At 41.4% G+C, this 27046-nt stretch overlaps 1 protein-coding gene across 5 annotated transcripts in view; it reads right to left on the bottom strand.

Moving 5' to 3' along the window:
• Positions 1 to 27046, bottom strand: part of Fancd2 (FA complementation group D2) — a 93614-nt gene that overhangs the window by 11795 nt on the left and 54773 nt on the right. For 3 of the 5 annotated variants that reach the window (XM_004835324.3, XM_087216970.1, XM_087216975.1), the window contains 20 exons: positions 26727 to 26787; positions 25405 to 25524; positions 24828 to 24901; positions 24405 to 24551; positions 23616 to 23716; positions 22547 to 22662; positions 21601 to 21709; positions 20434 to 20541; positions 20065 to 20177; positions 17028 to 17171; positions 13982 to 14098; positions 11967 to 12095; positions 11711 to 11829; positions 7976 to 8086; positions 6989 to 7119; positions 5062 to 5155; positions 4455 to 4577; positions 2731 to 2824; positions 2097 to 2168; positions 1332 to 1370 (listed from right to left, as the gene is read on the bottom strand). In XM_004835324.3, coding sequence (XP_004835381.2) covers positions 1332 to 1370; positions 2097 to 2168; positions 2731 to 2824; positions 4455 to 4577; positions 5062 to 5155; positions 6989 to 7119; positions 7976 to 8086; positions 11711 to 11829; positions 11967 to 12095; positions 13982 to 14098; positions 17028 to 17171; positions 20065 to 20177; positions 20434 to 20541; positions 21601 to 21709; positions 22547 to 22662; positions 23616 to 23716; positions 24405 to 24551; positions 24828 to 24901; positions 25405 to 25524; positions 26727 to 26787 — 2122 coding nt within the window. The remainder of the gene's footprint in view (positions 1 to 1331; positions 1371 to 2096; positions 2169 to 2730; positions 2825 to 4454; positions 4578 to 5061; positions 5156 to 6988; positions 7120 to 7975; positions 8087 to 11710; positions 11830 to 11966; positions 12096 to 13981; positions 14099 to 17027; positions 17172 to 20064; positions 20178 to 20433; positions 20542 to 21600; positions 21710 to 22546; positions 22663 to 23615; positions 23717 to 24404; positions 24552 to 24827; positions 24902 to 25404; positions 25525 to 26726; positions 26788 to 27046) is intronic. The other 2 variants (XM_087216972.1, XM_087216974.1) reach the window with 2 other exon arrangements.

The following is a 27046-nucleotide window of genomic DNA, read 5'->3' as shown; positions in this document are numbered from 1 at the left end:
GGCTACACAGTGAGTTCAAGGCCAGACTAAACTACACAGTGAGACTCTGTCTCAAAAACAAAGAAACAAGTAAATGAACAAACAAAAAATTTGAGCCAAGTATGGTGATAGACACTGTAATCTCAGCTGCTAGGGAGGACAAGGCAGGACTGCAAGTTCAAGACCAGCCTGGGCAACTTAGTGCAACCTTATGTCAAAAAGGGCCGGGGATGTAGCTCAGCAGCAAGTGTGAGGACCTGGGCTCACTCCCCAGTACCACAAAACAAACAATTTGGAACAGTTCAAAAGATTGATTTGGAAAATGCAGGCAGATTTAACTGCCTCAGATAAAGTCAATGGCCAGAAGCCTTGTGCAGCTTAAGAATAAGCAGGAGGAGCTCCAGCTCCATGGATAACTTATTCCCAAGAGGAAAAAGCTGCGTGGGGCCAATTCCACACTTGCCAATCACAGAAATCACACTTCCCGAGGGCCAGGGATTTAGCTCAGTGATTTTGCCACCTGCTGCGCAAGTGCAAGGACCTGAGTTCAATTCCCGGTACCAAAAAAAAAAAAAAAAGAAAGAAAGAAATCATACTTCCCAACTGGCCCATCTCCCACACTGTACCCAACTGGCCCATCTCCCACACTGTACCAAATGATATGAGTGAAGAAGGAGAAAAGGTCAGGAAATAACAAGAATAGGACACCAGGCCAGGTGTGGTGGGACATACTTGTGATTCCCAACACCTTGGGAGGCTGAAGCAGGAGGATCACAAGTAAAAGGCCAGTCTGGACAACTTTATGAGAGCCTGTCTTAAAATAAGAAAGGGCTATGGATGTAGCTCAACACTCCCTAGATTCAATCTCCAGCGCCAACACCATGGCGGGGCGGGGGGCGGGGGGTGGGAACCAAGGTAGAAGAGTATATCATCCACTTGAAACAGGAGTGGCTATTATTCTGAGAACTCCTCATGGAAAAGAAGTTTGGCAATTATCACAGCAACAGCTCATGAGGCCGCCCCAAGGCCTTTTTCTTTTTTCTCTGCAGTGCTACAGATGGAACCTAGGGCCTTGTGCATGATAAGCTAGGGCTCTACCAGTAAGCTATAGCCTCAGACCTGCCCCTAGGGCTTTGCAATGAAGAATCACAGCCAGGTGCAGGAGCATATGCCCAGCAGTAAGGAGGCTGAGGCAGGAGCATCACAAGTTCAAGGTCAGTCTGGACAACTTAACCAGACCCTGTCTCAGGAAAAAAAAAAAAAAAGACCAGGTATGTCTGGTGGTAAAGAATCTGGGTTCAATCCCTAGTACAACGAAACAAACAATAAACAAGGTCTAGTAAATCTCTTACCTTCAAACATGCATGCAGCACAGGATGACTATCGAATACCTGGAGACATAAAAGACAAGAAACCAAAGCTGAAGCCTGCTCCTCTGAATACCCCGGCCTCCTTCCTACTGTGCACAGCAGTTTCGGGAGCTACAGAAACTTCTAAATTGAAGAAGGCATGTCACTTAATTCACAGAGTAAAGTAACCCTCATAAATGAACTATAAGAAAAGGAAGAGGCCAGGGATTTAGCTCAGTGGTTTCGCTGCCTGCTACACAAGCGCAAGGACCCGAGTTGGATCCCTGGTACCAAAAAAAAAAAAAGAAAAAGAAAAGGAAGAGAGGAGCAAAGAGGACAAAGAAATTGATTCCCACTGGACACAATGAGAAGATGGCTTTGTCAGAGGATGCAGCCTTAGGAAAGATGTCATGAGAGAGGTGGAAAGGCAAGAGGATGATGTCATAGGCTGAAGCACCAGCCTGAGCAAAAGCTGGGGTGGAAGACAGCAGAGTACTGGAAGGGTAATGAAAGCACTCGAGGTTGGTAGAGGGAGTGTGCTCAGATGGCAGAGGACCGAGAATAACAGGTGGCTAAGTAATGCGGCACAGGTGGGAGGCAGGAAAGAAAGGAAAGACAGTGCCTCAGGAGAGAGAGAGACAGGGAAGAAGACGACTGGAGTGGCTCCCCAAGGAAGGTAGGAGAGGAGCAAGGAGGGGCAATTGTGAAAGCCAGCTCCCGCAGTGTCTGCAGTGACTGCTGAGACAGGTGAGGGAGCTCCATACTCACTTTTATCAGGTTGATGAGGATACTGAAGTCTCGAACAGCCATGTTCCAATAGAGGAGCTTCTCTTCATGAATCTGGGGATGCCAAACAAACCAGTGCCCCTGAATCACAGCCAAACCCTTCTACTGGACTCCCACTATTACACAGGTCTTCATTTGCACAGCTATTCTGAAACTGAAGCCAACTACCCCCCAGAGATGTAGCACCCAATACACCCCACAAGATGATCTGAACACTGCCACACTGTGGTGACATCACAGTACTTTAAAGAGTCTGCGCAGTAATTTCCACATCAGTAAAAGCCTCTGCAGTGGCTCCTGATTCCATGTGCCTGCCCTTGCTCAGCAGTCTTATTTCTGGTTCACAGGGTGCAAGGCCTACACATCTCCAACAGGCTAGCTTACCTTATACCAGGTGGTAAATGGCAAACTAGGTAGTAGCCAGGGAAAACTGGGCCTGATTTCACCTCTAACTAGAGGGAAAGGAAATTAAGAGAAGGCCTTTGAAAAAAAAATCTGAATCTTGCCAAATCAAAGGCAATAGCTTAAGAGAAATCCTAGACCTAAGAAATAAAAGAATCAACAATTTCCAAGCAATCCAGGGTCCATTTCTCAGTGACAGGAGTGTCTGACCCACCTGCTGTGGCTGTGCTGCTGTGCCAGCCTGAAGACCTTTCACTGTCTTCTCCAGTTTAGCCATCATCACACGGAAAAAAATGACAAAAGTGTGCCTAGAAGAGGGGAAAGCAAGCACACTCACCTAATGATGCCCTGCTCAGAAAGAAGTTCCAGGGGCCAGGCACAGTGGGCATGCTAGTAATTCCAGCAATTGGGAGGCTGAGGCAGGATGATCACAAACTCAAGCTCAGCCTTGGCAACTTGGTGAGACATTTTCTCAAAATAAGAAAGGGTTAGCTGGGGATTTAGCTCAGTGGTTCTGCTGCCTGCCTCGCAAGCTCAAGGTCCCGAGTTCGATCCCCAGTACAAAAAAAAAATAAGAAAGGGCTAGGGATGTAACTTACTGTGAAGGCCCTGGGTTTAGTTCCCAGTACTGCAAAAAGAAAAGAAAAAAGCAACGGAAAAAGGGAGAGATAGGCACACACTGAGACTTCCTGGGAAGAAGCCAGGAGAGCAAAAGCAACTTCCTTCCCCACCTCTCTCTCTATTTTTTCAATAGGGTCCCTTGAAAGAGGATAGAAGAGTAGAAAGGAGTCAGAAATGAGCCCCAGATGGCCTGTGAAACAAAGGAGTTAACTTTAATGAAAGGAGGGCAGTAGGTAGTGTGTGAAAAGCAGTGAAGCAGTGGGGAGAAGATCTGGGTTCAGTCTCATCCGAGGTCATTTCATGGCCCATGTAAGCTTGAGAAGTTCCCTTTCTAACCCTCATTTTCCTCAGTCATAAAGTAGGACAATGACGCTTACCCTTACAGAATTATAAAAAGGACCAAGATTTAGAACATGAAGATGCTTTATGAACCATACAAGATAAGTACTGCTATTAAGAGACACAAACCCATTTAGACACAAATGATTAGATACAATGGCCACTCTGTCCTTCTCAAAGTGGTCAAAAGATTGGAAAAGTCTCAAGTTTAATTTTTTTCTTTGGTACCGGAGATTGAACTCAGGACCTTGTGCTTGCAAGGCAGGCATAGCACCACTGAGATAAATCCCCAGCCCTCAAGTTAGTTCTTTTAAAAAATTTTGTGGCATGAGATTGTACTCAGGGCCTTCACATTGAACTACATCCCCAGCCCTTTTTTTATGTTTATTTTGATAAAGGGTCTCACCAAGTTACCCAGGCTGGACTTGAACTTGCAATCCTCCTACCTCAGCCTCTCAAGTAGCTGATACTACAGGCAGGCTACCTACCATGCCCAGCTATTTTTTTGTTTGTTTTGTGATGCTAGGGATTGAACACATGCCTCATGAATGCTAAGCATGCGCACTACCCTGAACTACACTCTCAGCTCCAGTCTCAAGTTTAAAGATAAAAGCACAAATAGTAGAAGTTCACTATCCTTGAACCCCGCACCTGCTTTCCAGCGAGGTTCTTCCTTCTGAGGAATATGCACAAGTAAAAGTGAAAATCATGGGGCTAGTAGTATAGTTCAGCACTAAGGCACTTGCCTAACATACATGAGGTGCTGGATTTGATCCCTGGTACCACCAAAAGCCAAGGGGTGATAAAGGGGGCACAACGGACATGGAGGGGAGGGGAGGGGAGAGGGAGGGGGGAAGGCATAGCAGACACTCCATTCTGAATGATGGTACCATCATCTCTATCAGAACTTGAAAAATACGTCCATTGGGCAGTGTGACTCTATCTTAGGAAGATGACTGCAGGCAAGAAGCCCTGTACCTGGTCAGTGTGGGGAATGTACAAGAAGATGCCTGTCTTGGAGAGTGGATTAACTCTGGGACGCCAACGCCAGCAATCTCCTCTATGGCCTTCAGCACACTGTCAGTGTGCTCCAGGTAGATGCTGCAAGGACAGTCAGAGGGGTATGAATGCCAGCTACAGAATCCCTATGTCCACATTTCTCTCCTGAGATGTTGCCAGCTATTAAGTTTTATTTGACTCAATTATTTAATTTATTTATTTATTTATTTATTTTTCTGGTACTGGGGATCAAACTCGGGTCCTTGCGGTTTTGAGGCAGGTACCAGAACCACTGAGCTAAAGCCCCGGCCCTTGACTCAATTATTAACAAGGCAGGTTATAACTGCAGACACTTCCATTTCCTTCTCATTTGATTTAGCAACAAGGAATTAGCTAACAGTACAAAGCAGAACTAGAGGTACTTAAGATTCATAGAACTCAAACTATGTTCACTTCAAACATACTTCATTGCTTTCAAGTTCCCCCTAAAAAAGGTAATTTCTCAGTCTCTAACCAAGTGAGGGATCCCAACAGTGGTAACTGAGAAAAGGCTATTTGGCTCATTGAAAGAAACTGAACACCTCACCAGAGCAAATCCTGAAGCTGATCCTTGAAGAGGGTGCTCTTTTCTTTCTCACCCTGTGGCCACTCCCGGCAGAGGAACTGTCTGGCTAAGGAAGCTGTCAGAAAACAAGGCCAAGGCATCTCACATGTGAGAAACTGACCTCATTCTTTTAAAAAAAAAAAAAATTATATATATATTTTTAATTGACATTAACTATTGCATATATTAACGGTACAGTATGACATTTCGACATAAAACATAATGTGCAATATCAGACAAATTCGCTCATGTCTTTTAGGCTTTTGAAGATAATTACTGATCAAAAGAATTTTTATTAACTAAGAAGTCCCTGAGGTCTTTCAAAAATTCTGCTTATTTCTGTTCCAATGACCCTTCTGCCAGAAATAAACCTATCTAAGACACAACACATGGTACCCCTTGCCCTGCTCCTCAACACACAGACACACAGAGAAGACTGCTGCTGGCAGCGGAAAGCCAGGCCTGCTCCTCTCAGGCAAACAAAAGCAATGGCTAGACCAGTTTCAGACTACACCCTCTCTTCTCATCAGCAGGGAATAAAACGGTTTGTTTCACATATTCTTCTTGCTTTCTGTTTGTGTTTGCCAAGAAGGACATATAATCAGCAAGCAGGATTTCAAGATTTATGATAAAAGAAAACAGTCAGAGCCAGGAGTGGTGGTGCATGTCTATAATCCCAGCACTCTGGAAGCTGGGGCAGAAGGACTACAAATTCAAGCATACCCTAGATAATTTAGTGACTTAGCAAGATCCTGTCTCAAAATAAAAAAGAACTGAGGATGTAGCTCAATGCAAAGGTCCTGGGTTCAGTCCCCATTACAATGGAAAATCAAATGAAAAAAAAGTAAAAGGTTAGGGACCTGTAATCTCAGCACTTGGGAGGCAGAGGCAGGAAGATCATAAGTTGTAGGCCAAAATGGAATAGTGAGACCCTCCTGTCTCAGAACACAAAAGACTTAAAAAAAAACAAAAAAACAAAAAACCTAGCACTCGGGAGGCTGAGGCAGGAGGACCACCACAAGTTTGAAGCCAACCTAAATAGACTACATAATAAGTCTGAGGTGAGCCTAGACAGATTGACAACATAGTGAATTCAAGGTTAGCCTAAACTACACAGCGAGATTCTGTCTCAAAAAAACCAAAGTCAGGGATGGGGCCAATACATCCTTTATACTTGATCCTCATTTTTATCTCCCACTCTATTAACCTCATGGTTTATGTCTTTTTCTGCCAAATGCCTCAGAAAATTTTTTTTAAAAAGTAGCAGCATATGATTAAAATATAAGCCAAAAAGCTGGGTGTAGTGGTGCACCCCTGTAATCCCAGCACTCAGGAGGCTGAGGTAGGAGGATAGCAGTGAGTTTGAGACCAGCTTGGGCTACAAAGTGAGTTCAGAGCCAAAACTACAAACCAAGGCCTTGTCTCACAAAAACAAAAAAAATTTTTTAAAGCCCAAAGGAAAATTATTGATGACTGAGTGTATAGCTCTAGCATGCACAAGGATCTGGATTCAATCCTCATCACCTCAAAAGAAGAAAAAGAAAAGAAAAAAAGAGAGAAAAGAAAGAGAAGAAAATTAGTTAGCCAGCTGATCTAACCAATGTCATGCCTAGCAATGTCAGTGGAAATTAGTCATAGCCCTTCTGGGAAATTGGCATTCTTGCTGTAGCAAGACACATGCCCAAGGTTATATGAGGATTTACATGCATAAATGTCTAAGTTCTGGGAAGCAGGAAATTCACAAGCGTGAGAAATTAATCCTATTCATGGGAAGAAAAAAAAAGAAATGGGCTGGGGATTTAGCTCAGTGGTTCCGGCACCTGCCTCACAAGTGCAAGGTCCCGAGTTCGATCCCCCATACAAAAAAAAAAAAGAAAAAGAAAAAAAAAAGAAAGATCTGGGCCATCACCAATTTTTTCTCTCTTCTGAGTAGGAGCTACTGATCTCTTCAAAAGGGCCATCAAAATTCTGAGGAGGTAAAGACCACACTGGAAACTGGGGATGCTGTGATGGAAGTTCTGCAAGTAATTGAAGCTCTGGCTGTAAGGAGACAAGAAACAAACACACAGACAGGTTTAAATCCATATGAGCTGTTTGAGTTCCCTGTTACTGGTCAACAGCCTAATTAGAACCATCCCTTTTTGTTTTTTTGGTACTGGGGATTGAACTCGGGTCCTTGCGCTTACGCAGCAGGCAGCGAAACCACTGAGCCAAATCCCCGACCCCTAGAACCATCCTTTCTCCAGTGCTTCCCCCCGTCCCCCGTTTTTTTTGAGACAAGGTCTCACTACGCATTTCACGCTGGCCTTGAACTCACTATGGCCTCAAACTCACAACAATCCTCTAGCGTGCCACCACACCTAGCTCTTTCCTCGTTTTATCTTTGTGGTTTTCTTTTTATGTTTTTTTGAGACAGGGTCTCACTATGTACTTCACACTGGCCTTGAACTCATTATGTAGCTCAGGCTGGCCTGAAACTCCTGGCAATCCTCCTGCCTCAGCCTCCCAGGTGCTAGAATACAGGCGTGTGCCATAAACACCTGGCTCTCCTTTCCACTTATAAGACAGAGAAAGCATAGCTTTTAATGACTGTGTCATACACAATCCACTTTCAATTCAAGGATATAATAGGAGATGGGAATCACAATTATGCATAAAGATTTAGAATAATTCTGCCCAGGGCTTCCAATACTTCAGAATTTAACAGAATACAAAAAAAAAAAAAAGGAATTTATCAGAATACATAGATGAGAAAGCTCATATGCTGAGGGAAAATAGCTGAACACATCAATTTCCTTCACAACTAGAGACCAAATTTCAATTTTCAAAGCAAGCCTGCCAATCCACTTTCTGGGAGTTTCTTGGGAAACACTGGAAGATATGCATTATTACCCACCTGATAAGCTCCTCCAAGGCCTCATCACGCTGTAGCTGCTTCATTCGTCTACTGAGGGCCTGGAGGGCTGAGTACAGTAACCTGTGATTCACAATGTGAAGAAAGCCACTCCTAAAAGAAAGTCAAAGTGAGGTCACTTAGTTGTTTCCAGGCAACAGCTCAGATGGCATTTGAGGATCCTGGCCCTAGACTGTGCCATTGACAAGTCAAGAGTGCAAAAAGGACTGCAAGTCCATAAGCATAAAATACAGTCACAGCTCCTGAGTGCGAGACTAGAAGCTAAAGTGCATTCAAAACAGTCTTTAAGGATTTAAGAGTTCTCATTGGTTCATCTTTGAGGAAAAAGAAATCTCATTGCCTAAGTCTTAGAGATGAGTCTCTCAAATAATATAGGACTGATTTTGTCAAATTGCCAAGTCAGAGTCCAGTCCATAGTTGGGGTTGGATGAAGAACTTATTCCTTTCTCTACTTCACATATCAAGTCTCAACAATTCTACTTCTCTCGTGCTCTCCCTTATTTTGCTTTGTTTGAGACAGGGTCGCAATATGTAGCCCAGGCTGGCCTCAAACTCACAACAATCTTCCTACCTCAGCCTCCTGACTGCTAGGATCACAGGTGTGCACCACCACATCAGGCCCCTACAGCTTTACTGAGGTATAACTGATGTACAATAAATTGCATATATTTCTCTTTTTTAAATTTTAAATACATATATATTGTTTGTCTTAAAATTTTTAAAATATATATAATATATACTATATATTATATATATGTTTTGAGACAGGGTCTCACTATGTAATTCAGGCTGGCCTTGAACTCACTCCGTAGCCCAGGCTGGCCTCAAACTCAAGGCGATTTCTCCTGCCTCAGCCTCCTGAGTGCTGGAATCAAAGGCATTCACCACCATGCCTAGCTTATAAAGTACACATATTTAAAGTGTTGGGTTTGTTGAATTTTGACTTAAAACTCATGAAATCATCACCGAAAGATAATGAACATATCCATTACCCTCCCCAAAGTTTCCTTTATTCTCCTTCATAATTCATTCCCTCTTCCACTCTGTTGCTCAATGCTAGGCAACCACTGATCTGTTTTCCATCAAGGTAATATTCTTCTAGAATTTTATATAAATAGGTTAAAATACTAAGAGTCCTTTCGCATAATCCTTTCTTTATCCATGTTGCTGTATGCAGTATTCCACATAAGGATATATCATAGTCTGTCTATATATTCACTAGCTGATGGACATCTGGGTTGTTCCCATTCTGGAGATACTACAAATAAAGATACTATAAACATGAATATGTAAGACTTTGTGTGGAGCCAGGTATGATGGCACACATCTGTAATCCACCACTTGGGAAGCTGAGCCAGGAGGATCACCAGAGTTCAAGGCCAGCCTGTGGTACATAGTGAGACCCTGTCTCAAAAAATCCAAAGATTTTGGATAAATACCTAGAGTGGAATGACCGAGTTGAATCATAGGTGTGTCTTTTATTTATTTATTTTTTTGATACTAGGGTTCAAACTCAGGACCTTGTGCTTGCAAGGCAGGACACAGCACTGAGCTAAATCTCCACTTCTAGTGTGACGGTTTTAAGAAACTTCCAAGGTGTTTTCCAACGTGGCTGCACCATTTTACATCCCACCAACAGCATGTGGAGTTCCATCTCATTAACCCCTAGCGTAGTGAGTCTTTCATTTAGTCATGCCAATTTGCATTTCCTTAACATCTCATAATAATCATCCTTTCATGTATTTATTTGCCATCTATAGTTCTCCTTGATGACTGTCTATTCAAAACTTGTTAGGTAGTATTTTAGGCAATGATACAAAAATGACTGAGCTTAGTCCAGCAGAAAAGACAGATGAACAAATAATTATAATAAAATATGGCAAGTTTCATCGTAAGACACTATCAGTGTTAAGAGAAAACCGGGGATCAGAGAGGCAGGAAAGAGGTTTACCTAGCCTAGGGGTCAGAGAAGGTATCTATGAAGAAGTGAGTTTAGGGCCGGTGACTTAGCTCAATGGCACCATATCAGTCTCACAAGCGTAAGGTCCTGAGTTGGATCCCCAGTTCCAAAAAAAAAAATAAGTGAGTTTAAATCCTGATCTCATAGGATTAGGTGAATCAGAAAAGCCTAAAGCTCAAGGAGTAAGGGATGCTGGTAGAAGGATGAGTCTGTGGAAAGCTTTTCAGGTGGAAACTAGGTAGGGTGCTGAAATGAACTCAATATGGATAGAAGCAGAGAAGGGGAGAGCAAGATAGTAAGATGAACAGGAGTCAGACAGGAGGCCTGAGAGAAGCTCTTCAAGAGGTGTTTTTTTTCTTTTAAATTAAGTTTACTGGTATATTTTAGATATACATAATGATTACATTCATCATAGGGAATTTGTACCTGTACATGATATACTTTGATTCTTATTTTAAGAGTCTGAACTCAAGGAAAACCTAAAAGCAATCAAAGACCAAGATTAGGACAAGACCAGATTGGATCTGTCTTTGGAAGATCATAGTAACTGGAGGACAAGACCAACTATGAAATTAATCTAGTTCAGGTAAAAGATGGTCAAAGTCTGGAAGCAGTGTAGAGAGGACAGATGGCTATGAGATGTTACCTAGAAAAAACCCCACAAGATCTGGGGATTGCACATGGCAAAGAAAGAGTGGAAAGCAGAGGGAGGAACATGTGGTTCAGAAAACTTGTGGTGCCCTTTACCAGGCCCAGGCAATGCCAGGTGACAGTGACGACAGGTCCCGCTGGGATGTGAGGAGTCTGAGGTGTTAACACACTATAGGGGGTGCTGAGTAGGCAGCTGCATTTCAATACTTCTAGCTCAGTGTATAAAATTTAGCATAAATTTAACTTTGGGTTAGATTATCCAGAAAACCTAAGAAGACAGTAGACAGAGCTAGTATTTATGGGATATACCTCCCTTATTTCAACGTTCATCCATTCTGTACCTTCCAAGTCTCTTCTTTACCTCCCTACAGGTTACCTACCCTTTAAAGGCCTGGTCAAGTCCCACTGTTTCCAGGGGACCCTGAAACATGCTAGCCCATACTATACTTAGCTCTTTACCACATAAGCCAGGATTTATTCATAACATCTTTAAAAACAACCCCATTTTTTCTGTTTGTTTTTCGGGAGACAGGGTCTCACACTAAGTAGTCCAGGCTATCCAAGAACTCACTGAGGTGCTTAGGGTGGCATACAATCTTGTAATCTTCCTTCCTTGGGCTCCTGAGTGCTAAAATTACAGAGTTGTACTACTTCTGGCTCTAGAAACATTTTTTTTTTAAGTACTGGGGGTCTACTACTGAGCTACATCCCCAGCCCTTTTTATGCAGTCTTGCTAAATTGAGCAGAATGGCCTTGAACCTGTGATCCTTTGGTTCATGCTCTAAAGTAGCTAAGATTAGAGTTGTGTGCCACTGTACTGTGCTGAAACAATTTAAATACCAATTTAAGTAGTTACTACAGAGTGTTTTCTACAGAAAAGTGAAAAGGAGCAAAATGCCCATATTTGTTATTGGCTAGCTAATCAGCAAGTCACCTAATTTATGAAATGGGTTAACAATAGTGGCTCTATAAAACAAGATCACGTGAAAAAGAACAAAGCACCATAGTTATGTCATTTTGGACTTTTTCCTTCTCTTTTTATATTCCAGTGCCTAATCATCAAGCAGATACTCATTTTGCTCTACTAACACGTCCCATATACTCACCAAGCAAAAAGCCAATGAAAAATCTGCAGGAGCCTCAGATAACAGGAAGACATTATTTGGTATTCCTGAGCATTCTCTCCAGGTGCATCAACCATGCCACGATCCTCAGGAACTAAGGACTAAAAAGGAAAATGATTTTTATAGCAGCTGCTCCAGCAACTGCTCTTGCTTTTCTTCAATTTTTCTCAGCCAACAATGAAATTTCATTTCATTTAGGGACTACTAAGTCTCCATAAGGACAAGACAGTCTTCTAACCTGAAAATAGTTGTGAATATTCTCCAGATGGTTACACAGTGGGGTCATCAGCTTCACAACACAATAAACAACTTCTGATGCACAGCTCTGCTGGAGATGTGAAAATCCAACATTCCGGCTTCCTTTATTCTGTAATAAATTCAGCATTATAGAGAAAGAAACTGCTGGACAGCTTCTCTGAAACTAAGAGTTCATTATAGAATTCAGTCAAAGTTTTGGCTGATTTTATTTTGAGACAGCCTTGCTATGTAGCTCAGGTTGGCCTTGAACTCAATGGTGATCCTCCTGCCTCAGCCTCCCGAGTGCTGGGATTACAAGTGTGTACCACTATACCGAGCTTGACTTGGATCAAACTTACACCCCTGAACAGGAGTGGGTGGAAGAAATGAAGTGCTTGGAAGGACTACATTTTGACAAGAAATTAAAGAAAATCTTGCTGGACGTAGTGGTGCTCACCTATAATCCCAGCACTCAGGAAGCTAAGGCAGGAGGATTGCCACAAGTTCGAGGCCAGCCTGAACTACAAAATGAGACCCTGTTTCAAACAAAAAAAAACCCCAAAAATTTGTTCCTAGCTGGGCGTGGTGGTACCCCTCTGTAATCTCAGATTGGCTTTTTTTAGAACAGCAATGTTTAAGAAGACTAGGTCTGGCCAGGGATTTAGCTCAGTGGTTCCGCCGCCTGCCTCGCAAGCAGAAGGACCAGAGTTCGATCCCCTATACCAAAAAAAAAACCCAAAGAATAGGTCAGTTACAAGTAACGAAGTCACTTGAAAGCAGAAATCACTTAGGTTGATGGAATGGAGACCAAATGTTTAGATGTCCACACCCAAGTCTTCCAGGTATTATTGTTTCCATCCTCCAGCTGTTCCCCCACATGCTAAATATGCATTTGTACCTTACATAAACACCTAGGCTCTGGCATCTCTAGGCAGCCAACTATTATACTGAAGCTTAGGAGCAGGCTTAGTCTGAGAGATTGTTAAAGTCAAAACCCTAGCTGGATATGATGATGCTTGCCTGTAATCCTAGCACTCTGAGAGGCTGAAGCAAGAGGATCACATATTTGAACACTGCCTAGGCTACTTCAAAATTTAGTGAGATTCTGTCTCAAAATAAAAAGGGCAGAGGATATGCTCAGTGCAAAGGCCCTGAGTTCAGAAAAAAACAAAAACAAAAACCCGAAGACTGAGGGGTGTAGTTCAGTGGTAGAAATTTGTCTAGCATTCACAGGCCCTGGATTTGATTATCAGCATCATAAAATCAAAACCCAAGTAAAGATCAAGACTGAGGAATTGTTTTGAGTACCTTTTCTGTTTGCTCTATCAGAGTACTGTTTTTGTTTTTTCCTTCAGTGCTGAAGATCAAACCTGGGGACATTGCCAAGGGCCACACCACTGAGCTAGTCCTAGCCCCGGTATTCCTTTTTTTTTTTTTTTTAAATTCACTAAGTTTATTGGTACATTTTAGGGAATTTGTACCTTTACATGATATATCTTGGTTCTTATTTTTTCCCCATTCCCCTCCCCTCCTTTCAATCCCTCCACCCCTTCCTATTTACAAATGGAGTACTTCTCACCCATAAAGAATGAGAAACTAGAGACATTTATAGCTAAATGGATGCACATTGAGGTCATACTCTTAAGTGAAATAAATAGGACACACATGTGTAAATGCCAAATAGTTTCTCCACTGTGAGAAACTGAAAGTGTAAATAAGGATCAAAATGTATAATAATTTGAAATAGGAAGAAAAGTTCCAGAGGGGAAGGGAAAGTAGGAGGGTTGGGGGAAAGGAAAGAAGGGAAAGGAATAAATATGAGAAAAGGAAAAAATGGAAAGAAACAAAGCCCAGAATTCCTTTTTAAGGCAAGATGAATATGGTCTGGCAATAAGGCTACCAACATGTTATCCACAGACCCAAGCACAAGGTCAAAAAGAGGTGACTTGTTCACACTCAGACCTGCTAGTTTCCAAAGCCACTAAGCTCAAGCACTGCACTTCTGCCTACTCTGACCTTAAGGAAGGGCATCCTTTTGGTACAAGACGGTAACAGCATGTTCTCTAACTTCTGGGAGAGATCCTCCAGCAAGAAAAGCAGCTCCGATGGCCCAAGTTGCAGAACTTCTGTAGCCTGCAAAATGGAAGAAAGAGAGACTAATTCCAGGTATGTCCTAGTCATTTTATTTTTAGCACATTTCAAGTTCATGCATTCCAATGAGGAAAAAATCTGACTTCTACTAAAAAAGGGAAAAATTTCTGGGCCGGGGATTTAGCTCAGTGGTTTCACTGCCTGCTGCGCAAGCGCAAGGACCCGAATTCAATCCCCGGTACCAAAAAAAAACAAAACAAAAAAAAAAAAGGAAAAATTTCCACCACCTCATATAAAAAGTAGCTGGTTCTGCTCTGTCAACTTATCAAAAAGTCAAGCATTTCCAAAATAAAGCAAACTTTCAAATTATTAAACTAGGAATCTGAGCCGGACATGATGGCCCACACCTATAATCCCAGCACTCAGGAGGCTGAGGCAGGATGATCACTGCAAGTTCTAGGCCAACCTGAACTACAGTGAGACCCTGTCTCAGAAAACAAACAAACAAATTAATAAATAAGCTAGGAAACTGACATAGTATAGTTTAGAAGACATACTTTTTCTCTAGAAATATATTCTATATCTTTCTTCCTATAAAACCAAGATGTATTTCTTAAATATGCTCTAATAAAAATGACTGATTTGCTAGGCACAGTCATGCATGCTTATAATGCCAGCTACTCAAGAGGCTAAGGCAAGAAGATAATGAGCTTGAGGCCAGCTGGTCAATTTAGCAAGACCCTAACTCAAAACAGAAGGGCTGGGGGAAAAAAAAAAAAAAAGAAGGGTTGGGGATACAGCCTAGTGGTAGAGAACTTTTCTAACACATGCAAGCCCCTGGGTACAATCCGAAGTACTGTTGGGGAAAAAAAGACTAATTCAAAGCAATTTTGCCAGGTGTGATGGCACATGCCTGTAATCCCAGCACTCGGGAGGCTGAGACAGGAGGATCTCCACAAGTTCAAGGCCAGTCTGAGCTACACAGTGAGTTCAAGGCCAGCCTGAAGTACACAGTGAGAACTTGTTCAAAACAAAACAAAACAAAACAAACTAAAAAGCAACTTCATCTTTCATATTTTCTTTTCCCTAATGTTTTACTATTAACTTCAGGTAGAATCTCTACAAGTATATTACACTGCCAGAAGCACAAAGGATGAAGTAATCCACTTCAAACTGTTCATACCACACACAATTATGGAGAATCTTCTACGGAGAAGCTGATGTGAAGGTTTAAAAAAAAGAAAAGAGCTGGTCATCTGGCAGATGCCTTTTATCTCAGCACTTGGGAGGCAAAGGCAGGAGGATTATACAGTTTGAGGCCAGCCTGGGCTACATAGTGAGTTCAAGCCCAGCCTGAACTACATAGTGAGACCCCATCTCAAAAAACCTTATTAAAAACAAATAAACAGGGCCAGGGATTTACCTCAATGGTTTCATTGCCTGCTGTGCAAGCACAAGGACCCAGGTTCAATCCCTGGTACCAAAAAATAAAAATAAATAAATAAACAAACAAACAAGTTGGCTGTGGTGACAAATACCAATTACAAATTCAAACCCAACCTGGGCAACATAGTAATATTTTATCTCAAAAAAAAAAAAAAGATAAAAATAAAAAAGGGCTGGAGATGTAATTCAGTGTTCAATCTGAAGTGTTCAATCTCCAGTGTTCCCTCTAACAAAGATATTCACTCTTGTGAAGGTGCCTATATTCTTATAACTATCAAATAAAAATCCAAGGTAGGGCCGGGGATTTAGCTCAGTGGTTCTGCCCCCTGCCTCACAAACACAAGGTCCTGAGTTCAATCCCCAGTACCACAAAAAAATAAAAAAATTTTTTAAAATGCACCAGTATTTCCATTTTTTTAAATTATAGAGACATTCTACTGTCTAGTGAAATCCCTTATCAAGTTACTTTCTGTGAAAATGTCCTCACTCTCAATTTCATTAGAAATACAATTCTGTCACTGAGGATTTGCTGGTCTGTTAATGTGGTACAGTCAATCAGCAGAGCAGGTAATTCTACTTAGATCATTTCCTCTATTAGGTTTTAACCTACTTGAAAGCAAAACACCCTGCTGAATATACTACTGCATGGCCAGTGTCTAAATTAGTAGTAAATGCCTCCCCACAAAAAGGCTTCTGGAAGCATTTGTAGGATGCTGAACAAATGTCATGAAACACCACTAACCTCTATAAACCAGAAGAGCACTCCTCTACAAAAGGAAACTAAGTATTATCAGTAACTTACCATTTCTTTTCGGTATTGGGGATCGAACTTGGGACCTTGCGCTTGCGAGGCCATTGGTGGCACCACTGAACTAAATCCACGGCCCGGTAATCTATCATTTCTAACACATCATTAAAAACTTCTGGCTTATAACCGTCCAGGTGATGAGGATGACTACTCTCATTACTCTCTTCTCTAAAAGGCTTTCAAGTCAGGTCTAAATCACTACTTCCTTCTTTGTTCTTATGGTACTGCAGATGGAACCTAAGCTTTCATGAATACTATGCAAGTGCTCTGCCTCAGAGCTACAAACAGCACTTTAACTTTTCTCAGTATTACAGTGTTGTTTTTTATTTTATTTTAATTTTATTTAATTTTATTTTTTGGTACCGGGGATCAAACTCAGGTCCTCGTGCTTACAAGGCAGACAGCGAAACCACTGAGATAAATCCCTGGCCCCACAGTGTTGTTTTTTAAATAAGAAGAGCTGAGGAACTTCCTGAAAGAACATTGAGTTCTGAGATCCCAGGGCTGGGGATTTAGCTCAGTGGTGCTGCCGTGTACATTGAAAGCTCAAGATCCAGGGTTCAATCCCTGGTACCGGGGAGGAAAAAAAAAAAAGGAAGGAAGGAAGAAGGGGAAGAAGAGGAAGGGGAAGAGGAGGAAGGGGAGGAGGAGGAGGAGGAAGAGGAGGAGGAAGAAAAAGAAAGAAGAAGAGTTCTGAAATCCCAGTAGGTTACTTACTTCTGTGTGCATTTCAGTATCTAAGATGACCTTGGTCACAAGTCCACAGCGCAGAATAGAGAAGACCTCAATGTCCAGCTCCCGGAAGAAAGCATGGTAATTCTGAAGTGATACTGATGCCCTTCCTTCCTTCCCTGTGAACTCCTGGAGGAAAAGATGCCACAACCAAAAGAATAAAACTTCTATATTCACCTAATTTTTAATGAAGATCCAAACTGCAAATAAGCATTAACCTTAGGTAAAAAGTTATTTTCATTGTATAATTACCTTCCTTTCACCTACATCCCTAAAATATTCCCAAGGTAGAGCACTTTGATTTAATACAGGGATACATGTCAACATGTAGCTATTAATACTAATCTTAACTTAGGACAATTATAAAAGTTATTTACAATGAATTATATAAACAACGGCAGCTGCCCCAGCTGGGCATGATGGGGCATGCCTGTAATCCCAGCACTTGGGAGGCTGAGGCAGGAGGACTGCCATGAGTTCAAGGCCAGACTGGGCTATACATAGTGATTACAAGGCCAGCCTTGTATATACATGCATGCATGTATGTATGTATACGTATGTATATAGTGAGACTGTCTCAAAAAAAAAAAGAAAAAAAAGTAGCTGACAATTGAAATTCCAACAATGTACTTCACAGAACTAGAGAAAACAATCCAAAAATTCATTTGGGACCAGAAGAGACCTAGAATGGCAAAAGCACTTCTAGGCAACAGAGACATGGCTGGGGTTATCACAATGCCCAACTTGAAACTATACTACAAAGCTACTGTGATAAAAAAACACCATGGTACTGGCAAAAGAACAGAACTGAGGATCAGTGGAATAGATTAGAAGATGCAGAAGCAACTCCAGACATACTCAGCCACCTCATCTTTCACAAAGGAGACAACCACCCTCACTGGAGAAAAGATAGCCTCTTTAATAAATGGTGTTGGCGAAACTGGATTTCAGCTTGCCAAAGATTAAAACTAGACCCATACTTATCACCATGCACTAAACTAATATCAAATTGGATTAAAGATCTAAATATTAAAACAGAAACACTAAACTTGTTGGAAGATAAGTTAAGTAGAACTCTTGAAGACATTAGCATAGGAAAAGACTTTATGAACAAAACCTCAGCAGCACGGGAACTAGCACAAAGAATCAACAACTGGGATCTCACCTTATTGAAAAGCTTCTGCACTGCAAAAGAAACCACCAAAAGAGCTAACAGACAACCTACAATGTGGGAAAAAATTTTTAGTAGCTGTACCTCAGACAAAGGACTACTATCTAGAATATATAAAGAATTGAAAAAAAATCAGACCCCCCAAATTCAAAGACCCAATTCAAAAATGGGCATCTGAAATGAACAGACATTTCTCAGAACAACAAGTAAAAGCAACAAATAAATACATGAAAAAATATTCAACATCACTGGTCATTTGAGAGATGCAGATGAAAACAACACTGAGATTCCACCTCACCCCAGAAAGAATGGCTGCTATCAAGAAATCAACCAATAACAAATGCTGGCAGGGTTGTGGGGAGAAAGGAGCCCTTCTCCATTGCTGGTGGGAGTGCAGACTGGTGCAACCACTGTGCAAATCAGTATAGAGACAGCTCAAAGAACTAGGATGAGGGCCGGGGATTTAGCTCAGTGGTTCCGTCGCCTGCCTTGCAACCCCAAGATCCCAAGTTCGATCCCTGGTACCAAAAAAAAAAAAAAAAGAACTAGGACTAGAGGTCTCATTTGACCCAGCTATTCCCCTGCTGGGTATCTTCCCCAAAGAATCGAAAGAATCATATCACAGCGATATATATGCACCCATGTTTATAGCGGCACAGTTTGTAATAGCTAAAGCTTAGAAGCAGACCAAGTGCCCATCAACTGGAAACTGGATAAAGAAGATGTGGTTTTTTTATAAAATGGAGTACTACTCAGCCATAAAGAAAGAGAAACTAGAGTCATTTATAGCTAAATGGATACATATCGAGGTTATACTCTTAAGTGAAATAAATAGGACACACGTGTAAATACCAAGTAGTTTCTCTAGTGTGAGAAATTAAAAGTGTAAATAAGGGTTAAAATGATTAAAATGAATAACTGATAATTTGAAATAGGAAGAAAAGGGGCAAAGGGGTAGGGGAAGTAGGAAGGGAAGAGGGAAAAGAGAGAAGGGAAAGGAAAAATTATGAGAAAAGAAAAAAAATAGAAATGATGTCTATGTAAATAGGGAAGGGCACACAGGTAATGGGGAAAAAATAGGAATCAAGATACATTATGTACAGGTACAAACACCCAATGATAAATGTAAACATATTGTATACCTAAAGTGTACCAAAACAAAAGAACTTAAGAATAAAAAAAAAAAAAGGTAGCTGAAAGAGTGATTAGGATCCCTGAGGGGACTGGGCAATTTCACAAATACATGAAACCTATTCTGTGAATAGTACAAAATTACTACTACTAATCAAGTATCAGAAACTATACTAAGCATTTCAAAGTTATCTCAATTCATTGAGAAGGTGATAATTTAGGATTAGAAGGGGAAAGAGAATAGTAGAAGAAACATATAAAGGTATGTTCTAAGCCAGAATTTGATAACTGTTATAAGAAAAATTCAAAATACTACTGGGGTCCAAAACAAGGGGAATAAAATATGCAGGAAAGTAATTAGAAAAAGACAACTAGAAATGTGTGGCAGCTGTAAGGATTTAAGAGTGTAACTTGAAGCTAGGTATGGTGGCATATACCTGTAATCCCAGCACTATGGGAGGCTGAAGCATGAGTTCGAGGCCAGCCTGGGCTACATAGTGAGTTCAAGGCCAACCTGAATTATACAGTGAAACCTTGTCTCAAAAAAAAAAAGAGTGTAATTTGAACTTTGCTTGTACATGGGTAACCCCAAGGCCTAAAAGATTTTATTTGCCTCTTTATTCCCCAGATTTTCCTTTGTAAGACACAGAGAGTAAAGTCGGCCCTCTGCAGATCTCACTGGGCTGTTGTACACTTTCATCACAATCATAACTCCAGTACCTTGTCTAGCTGGCTTCTCCCAGACGGCACAGGCTCACATTCTGAATTATCCTCCTTTGAAAGTTTGTCAGGGGAGGATGCTTTGCTGTCATCTGCTTTTCTTTTTCTTCCTCCTTATATTTCAGAAAGAGAAAAGTGACTCAAGTTCTCAATAAATCACTGTCCTCAGGAAATAACCTTGTGGAGACTACCCAGTAAAGGTAATTCTATAACCTGAATTATAGTGCATTTATATGCCAGCTAAAGAAAGAGTTCAATTATATAATCTCTCCAACTACTGATGCTGATATACACTGATTGAAAAAATATAAGATATAAAATGTCATAGCTTAACTCAATGTGGCTGAGAGACACAGGATAAGAACATACTTATCTTTCCTTTGTTTCTGCTTTTTGTTGATGCAGAGCTGCTATGAGGTATTACATCTAAAGTCTCCAAGTCAAAGTTTGCAAGAGGAGGAACATAGTCTGGAGTGACTGGAAAGAGAGCAGGCAGAAGTTCAATGCATACCAACCATGCACCACCACTAGGTTTGGAATACGATTATCCAACTGGCTAAAAACTAGTTTCCAAAATTACCAAGCATAGCAGTTAATGTTTTACATTCCCACCCTCTGACACTGCTTTCACACAGCAAAATGGCCAGTGAACTTACAGCAATGTCATACTACAGTAACTGATCATGATCAACTAACAACCATTCCAAATAATGATATAAAACCACACAGAAAAGGACTAAAACAAACTTAGATTCAAAAATCTAAGGATATTAATAACATTTGGTCCAAAAGCATTTTTTTGGGATTTAAAAAATTTTTTTTCTCAGATCAGGAATTAAACCCAGGGCTTCGTGCATGCCAGCAAGTGTTCTACCACGATACTACACCCCAGACTTTATTTTGAGGTACAGTCTCACTAAATTTCCCAGGCTGGCAGTGAACTGTGTTCCTCCTGTCTCAGCCTCCTGAGTGGCTCAGATTACAGGTGCAGTTGTGCTCTACTAGTGTCCTACAGAGCTTCATTTTACACACAATTACTTTAGATGAGGGCCTTGGGGAGGCTCGATATTTTCTCCAGAGAATTAAGCTAACTCCTCAAAACAGATGGTGTACTTAATGATCAGAAGGTATGAAGAGGCCTCTATCTTTACTGCTGGTTCCTAACTATATTCAGATAGGTAAAGGTCACCAGAAATGTAACATCCAAATAAACAAAGTAACTTGATGACAGCCCAACTCATATTTTATATAATTTCTTAATAGTTTTTTTTTTTTCTTAACTAGTAAAATTTCCTGACACAACAGGATGACATGGATGTAATGATTAAAAATTTTGTTTGAGGGCTGGGGGTTTAGCTCAGTGGTGCCACTGCCTGCCTCACAAGAGCAAGGTCCCCAGTTCAGTCCCCAGTACCAAAAAAAAAAAATTTCTGTTTGGCACACATTTCCTCAATGCAGAGGTGCAGGGGTCATCACTGAGCCAGGCTTCTCTATCTCACCACTGACCTAACAGGGCTATGAGTATCAGATCCCTACCCGCCAAGTACTTCTCCAGGATGTCCTGCAGCTCCACAATGTTCTTCAACCGAGTGAGCACTTTCCCCTTCATCTCAGGTGATGGTTGTTGGCAGAAGGCATTCATGACCTGCACATTGTATTCTCACGTTGACGTGTTCAGGTTTTAACCTTAAAATCTGCATTATTTGCATTATTCACTTAGAAATCAAAGCTGTCTCTAGGAAGTATATCTGTGGTTTCTATGGTAGTTTGGATTTGGTGTTTTCTGTACTAAGGACTGAACCTAAGGCCTCATGTGTACAAGGTAAATGCTCTACCACTAAGTTACTTCCCTAGCCTTCAACTATAAAATGAGAATATAGAGTAGTTGTTGTATGAATTAAATGTCACAAATAAAGAAATTAACTCAGTATTTGGTACTGAATAAAATTTAGTGACTTTGAAATTCTATGTAAAACAAAGACAATGCCTGTCCAATCTATATTATAATAAAACTGTGATGACTAAATGAACTCATTCAAACACACATCTCTGAAATAAAATGCAAGAGAAAGGCACTGAGACAGCAGAAAGATGCTGCCATCACCATCCCTATTATTATTAAATGTAACATGTGCTAAAGGCAGGGAAACTAACAACCACTCATCTCACTGCAGCCAAACACTGAGCGTGCGCCTGCGCCTGCACCTGCGTGAGTGCCAGCGGAGAAGGTGAAGAGGTCATTCTAGGCAGAAGTAAGGATCAAGAAGGCTCAGAGTAGATAAAGCATGGGTTACACGAGTTCATTCTAAGTGCTTTGACCTGGCGATGCCAAGTACATGTACTAGCTGGAAGTAGTGGGGTGTAACAGCTAGAGAGGCACACAGGCATTAGTGCTTGGGGGTTCTTGCCGGGAGTTGAGAGAATACCTTTGTTTTGAGAGAACTATTGACAGTAGATGAAATGTCCCTGTAACTCCACTTACCTCTCGGAACCAGTTGAGAGTAAGAAATATGAGTGAACACATGAATGAACGCTCTTTAGCAGGCATGGACTCCAGCCTCTCTCCAGGCTCCAGGTCAGTAAGGAATAAAGGGCAATCTAAGAGAGAAGAATAAACCTTTCCAACACCCTGGAGCTATTTACTTTCCGCTTTAACTTGTATTTGGGGGTCAAGCTCTGATTAATCTCAAAAAATACTTCCATATTATACAGCAACCAACAAATATAATTAGGAAGTATTTTCTTTTCTTTTTTTCATAGTACTGAGAATTGACCCCAGGACCTCACAAATGCTAAGACCTCAACACTGCACTACATCCACAGCCCTTTTTAAAATTTTATTTTCAGCCAGGTGTGGTGGCACACACCTGTGATCCCAGCACTCAAGGGGCTAAGGCAGGAGGACTGCTCTGAGTTCGAGGCCAGCCTGAACTACATAGTGAGACCTTATCTCAAAAAACCAAAACAGGGGCCAGGGATTTAGCTCAGTGGTTTCGCCCACCTGCTGCACAAGCGCAAGGACCCAAGTTCGATCCCCAGTACCAAAAAAATAAACCAGGGCCAGGATTTAGCTCAGTGGTGCCACCACCTGCCTCACAGGTGCAAGGTCCCAAATTGGATCCCCAGTACCAAATAATAATAATAATAATAATAATAATAATAATAATAAAATTTTATTTTCAGGTAAAGACTCACTAAGTTGCCCAGGCTGGGCTCAAACTCACAATCATTCTGCCTTAGCTTCTGGAGCAGCTGGGATTAGAGCTGAGCACCACCATGCCTATCTTATAATGAGAAAGTTGTGCAACAGCTATGAGAGACAACCACTGGAAAGTAACATGGAACTATGATAACAACTGATTTGATAACATCATGCAATCCTACACATACTATTTTATCTCTCGAATTCCATTATTGTTGCTATCCTATTCTATGAAATTAGAAATTCCTTCCCACATACACCATGTACTATGTACCTATGTACCATGTACCTTATCTATGTTTGGCAAAAATGTCAGAAAAAAGAAAAGATCCAAGACTTCATTCTATACCTAATAAACCATCAATCTCCTCCAGGTTTCCATTATGTTGTCTCGTCATACAAAATCTCAATAACCGGAAAGAAGGAGCCAGGCACAATGGAGACACCAATCTGGGAAGGAAAAATCCATTTCTAGACCACACAAAGTCATTGTCATTTTAGTCCACGTCTATAGGGAGTTTGATTTATAACTTAAAACTTTTCCCCAAAGTGAATGCCTACTTTCAAGAATAAATGGCAACAAACTTAAGGAATGTTCAGTAAACAATGACCTGAATTGCAAGAAGGAAGAAGTTATATAGAATGACTGAGAAGCACATGTAAGATGGAAGGAGGGAGTGAGAGGTAGAGATGGGCAACAATGTTCACAGGAAAGAAAGCAATAGGTAAGGAACAGAGAAGAGTAGAACAGAAAATAGCCTCACAGAACACCTGTTGGTTCTCATGAAGCAACATAAACTTCAACGTCTGGATCCAAGAAAAAAAATAAGGAATTTGTCCCATTCCCTCTAAATCGCCAAATAACACTTATCTTGGGAGAACCCCCACCCTTTTATTTTTTTGAGACAGGGTTCAGGATAACCTTGAACTCACTATGTAGTTCAGGCTGGCTCAAACTTGTGGCAATCCTCCTGCCTCAGCCTCATAAGTACTGAGATTACAAGTGTGCAGCACCACACCTGGTTTCAGGAGAATCCCTTTTAACTCAAGTTCCCTACACACTGAAAGAACTGTAAAATTCCCTGTGAACATTCAAAACATCAACAAAGATTTGGGGAAGAAGGGGGATCATACTGACTTTTTGCCTGATTCCTGTGAAGTCATTTGATACCCATCTTTCACAGATTCCTCAGAGAAGAATAGAGGCAGGAGATTGATGGCAATCCCATCATGAGTATTATATTCTTCCAGTCCGTAGAGAGCTTTCACAGGAAACGGAAATTCACTGTGAAGACAGAGAAGCCAGAATCTCATGTCCTAGCTCAGGGGCAAGCAAAGCTATGGAGAGCAAACCAACTGGAGAAGTTAGAAACAGGAAAAAGAACAAGTGGGGACTTTGAGCAGTTCTGGAGTTCAGGGCAGGGCTGTGCAGGTAGGGAAGCAGCTGTGGGAAGGTCAGACTTGGCTGCAGTGAAGGACGTTATGAACTTTGCCTCAGCTACTGACAGCTGGCGTAACTCCCTCATTAGTACAACCACAGCAGCAGGTAAGCAGCACTCACCCTTTTGAGACATCACAGAGGTCTACCACGAAGGCATCTTGGAAGTCATTACAGATGGTCTTTCCAACCCATTCCTTCAGGAAACAAACAAAAGACAGTGTAGTCCAGGGTGGACTTGCTCTAAAGCCCTAGAAAAATTATTGTTAACTTTCCCAAACCTCAGTTTTCTCATTTCTAAAAAGGAAAGAACAATGTATACCTCCTTACTGTGAAGCAGAAGAGAGATAATATACAGAAAGTGCTTAGCAGGGCCGGGTATTTAGCTCAATGGCACCATGCCTGCCTCACAAGCTCAAGGTCCTGAGTTCAATCCCCAGTACCAAAACTAAAACAAAAATAAAGAAAGTGCTTAGCACAGTAACAGGGCTGCCAAACACACAGTGTCTATCATCAACACCAAGCACATTCTCCACTTCTTCCTCATTACTGCAATTACTGTTATGTGGAGGAGGCCGGGAAGGAGAGCCCAAAGCAGGATGGGGTAGAACAGCCCTTTCAACTACAACTTGGTAGCACTCACAGGATGATCTACTTGCAGCTCTTGTGCTTTATTGCTTTAAGAGACACTGGACCTTACCAATGTTTTTGGAGCCATCTTTCCTTCTTGGATCAGGTTGGCGAATTCATCATAATACAGTGCAGAGGCCTGAGGAGACTGCTGACTGGAAGAGTGAACCAGCTGCAGCAAGGATGTCACCTGGGGCAGCAGAAAAGAAACAACGCTTGCCCTGTGAACAGTGGGCCTTCCTGAGCTCCCACGGCCCCATTCTACAGTAAGTTCCCTTTCCAGCCATACTACCAAGCTCTCCCCCACCTGAGATTTTCCTGAGCCTCCTGACCACTGTTGTCTCTTTCCATTCACTTTTTCTAATACATCACTCATGCAGCCAGATTAATTTTTCTCAAGTAAAACTTTGATTATACCATTTCTACACTAAGAAAGCTTTCAGGATTATCTCTGCTTAAAAAGGGAAATAACAAGGTCCTGAGTTGGATCTCTGGTACAAAAAGGGGGGGGGGGGATAAAAATATCTTGGGTGACATTCAAGACCCTCAGGTTTCCATCTCTGAACTAGCTTTATATCCAAGCATACACTTCTCTTCCCATATGATCCAACCAATCTGCCATTTTTTTTCCTTCTGGGAGGTGAACACGCTAGGGATCAGATCCTGCCCCTTATACATGGTAGGCCAGTGCTCTACCTCTGGATCACCATCCCCGTCCCCATAGTAGAGACTGAACACAGGGCCTGGTGCATGCTAGGCAAGCCTTCTACATTCAAAGCCCTTTTTATTTATTTACTTTTTAATTTTGACTAGGGTCTAGCTAAGATACCTAGGTTGGGCTCAAACTAACGATCCTCTTGCTTCAATGTCCCAAGAAAATCGATTAATAACCATGTATGCCCAGCTAACCAGAGTCATCTCTCTTGCTAAGAATTTACAATCTCTTAAAAAAAAAAAACAGAATTTGCATTTCTTTTTGTTGTTTTGAGACAGGGTCTTGCTATGTAGTTCAGGCTGCCCTTGAACTCACAAAGACCCTCCTGCCTCAGCCTTTCAAGTACTCATAAGTGTGTGGCACTATACCCAGTTAGAATTTCAATTTAATTAGAGTTTAGAAAGATACAGTAAGTAAAGGCATCCCAAGCCAAGAGATTCTAAGTCCCACAAAAATGTCAAAAACCATGAAAGCTATGAGATAGAAGATAATATTTTTTTCGGTACCAGTGACCAAACTTGGGACCTTGAACTTGTGAGGCAGGCACAGGAACCACTGAGCCAAATCCCCAGCCATGATAATATTTTTAAAAAGCACTCTTCCTGATGAACTGACAATAACAATAAGCACCTCCTCAGTTTCTCAGAAGCATACTTGAGCACTTAACACAAGCTCACCTGTGTGCCCTGCTCATTTCTCGGATTGGCTCTCCCTCGGGTCAAATTAGAAGACTCACTTCTAGAAGAAGGAATTTTAGTTTTATTTTTCAATATTTTGTAACAACTGGCAGTAAGTTTAAGAATCCTAGCTTCCCTGAGGCAAGAGTAGAGATAATGAAGGCGTGGAGGGACATTATATTGTCTACACAAACTGTGGATACAGATAAAAAATGGTTCAGGGTTTGTTTGTTTTTTTCCCCATTAACTTTATTGGTACATTTTAGGTATAAAACACAGTTACATTCATCATTGGGATCTTGTACCATTACATGAGCATC

The sequence above is a fragment of the Heterocephalus glaber genome, unplaced genomic scaffold, assembly GCF_053883595.1.
Source record: "Heterocephalus glaber isolate CG9 unplaced genomic scaffold, H.glaber_assembly_v1.0 deba00000122, whole genome shotgun sequence".
Lineage (NCBI taxonomy): Eukaryota > Metazoa > Chordata > Mammalia > Rodentia > Bathyergidae > Heterocephalus > Heterocephalus glaber.
Note: the sequence above shows the minus strand (reverse complement) of the source record. Positions and strands in the feature narration are given on the sequence as shown.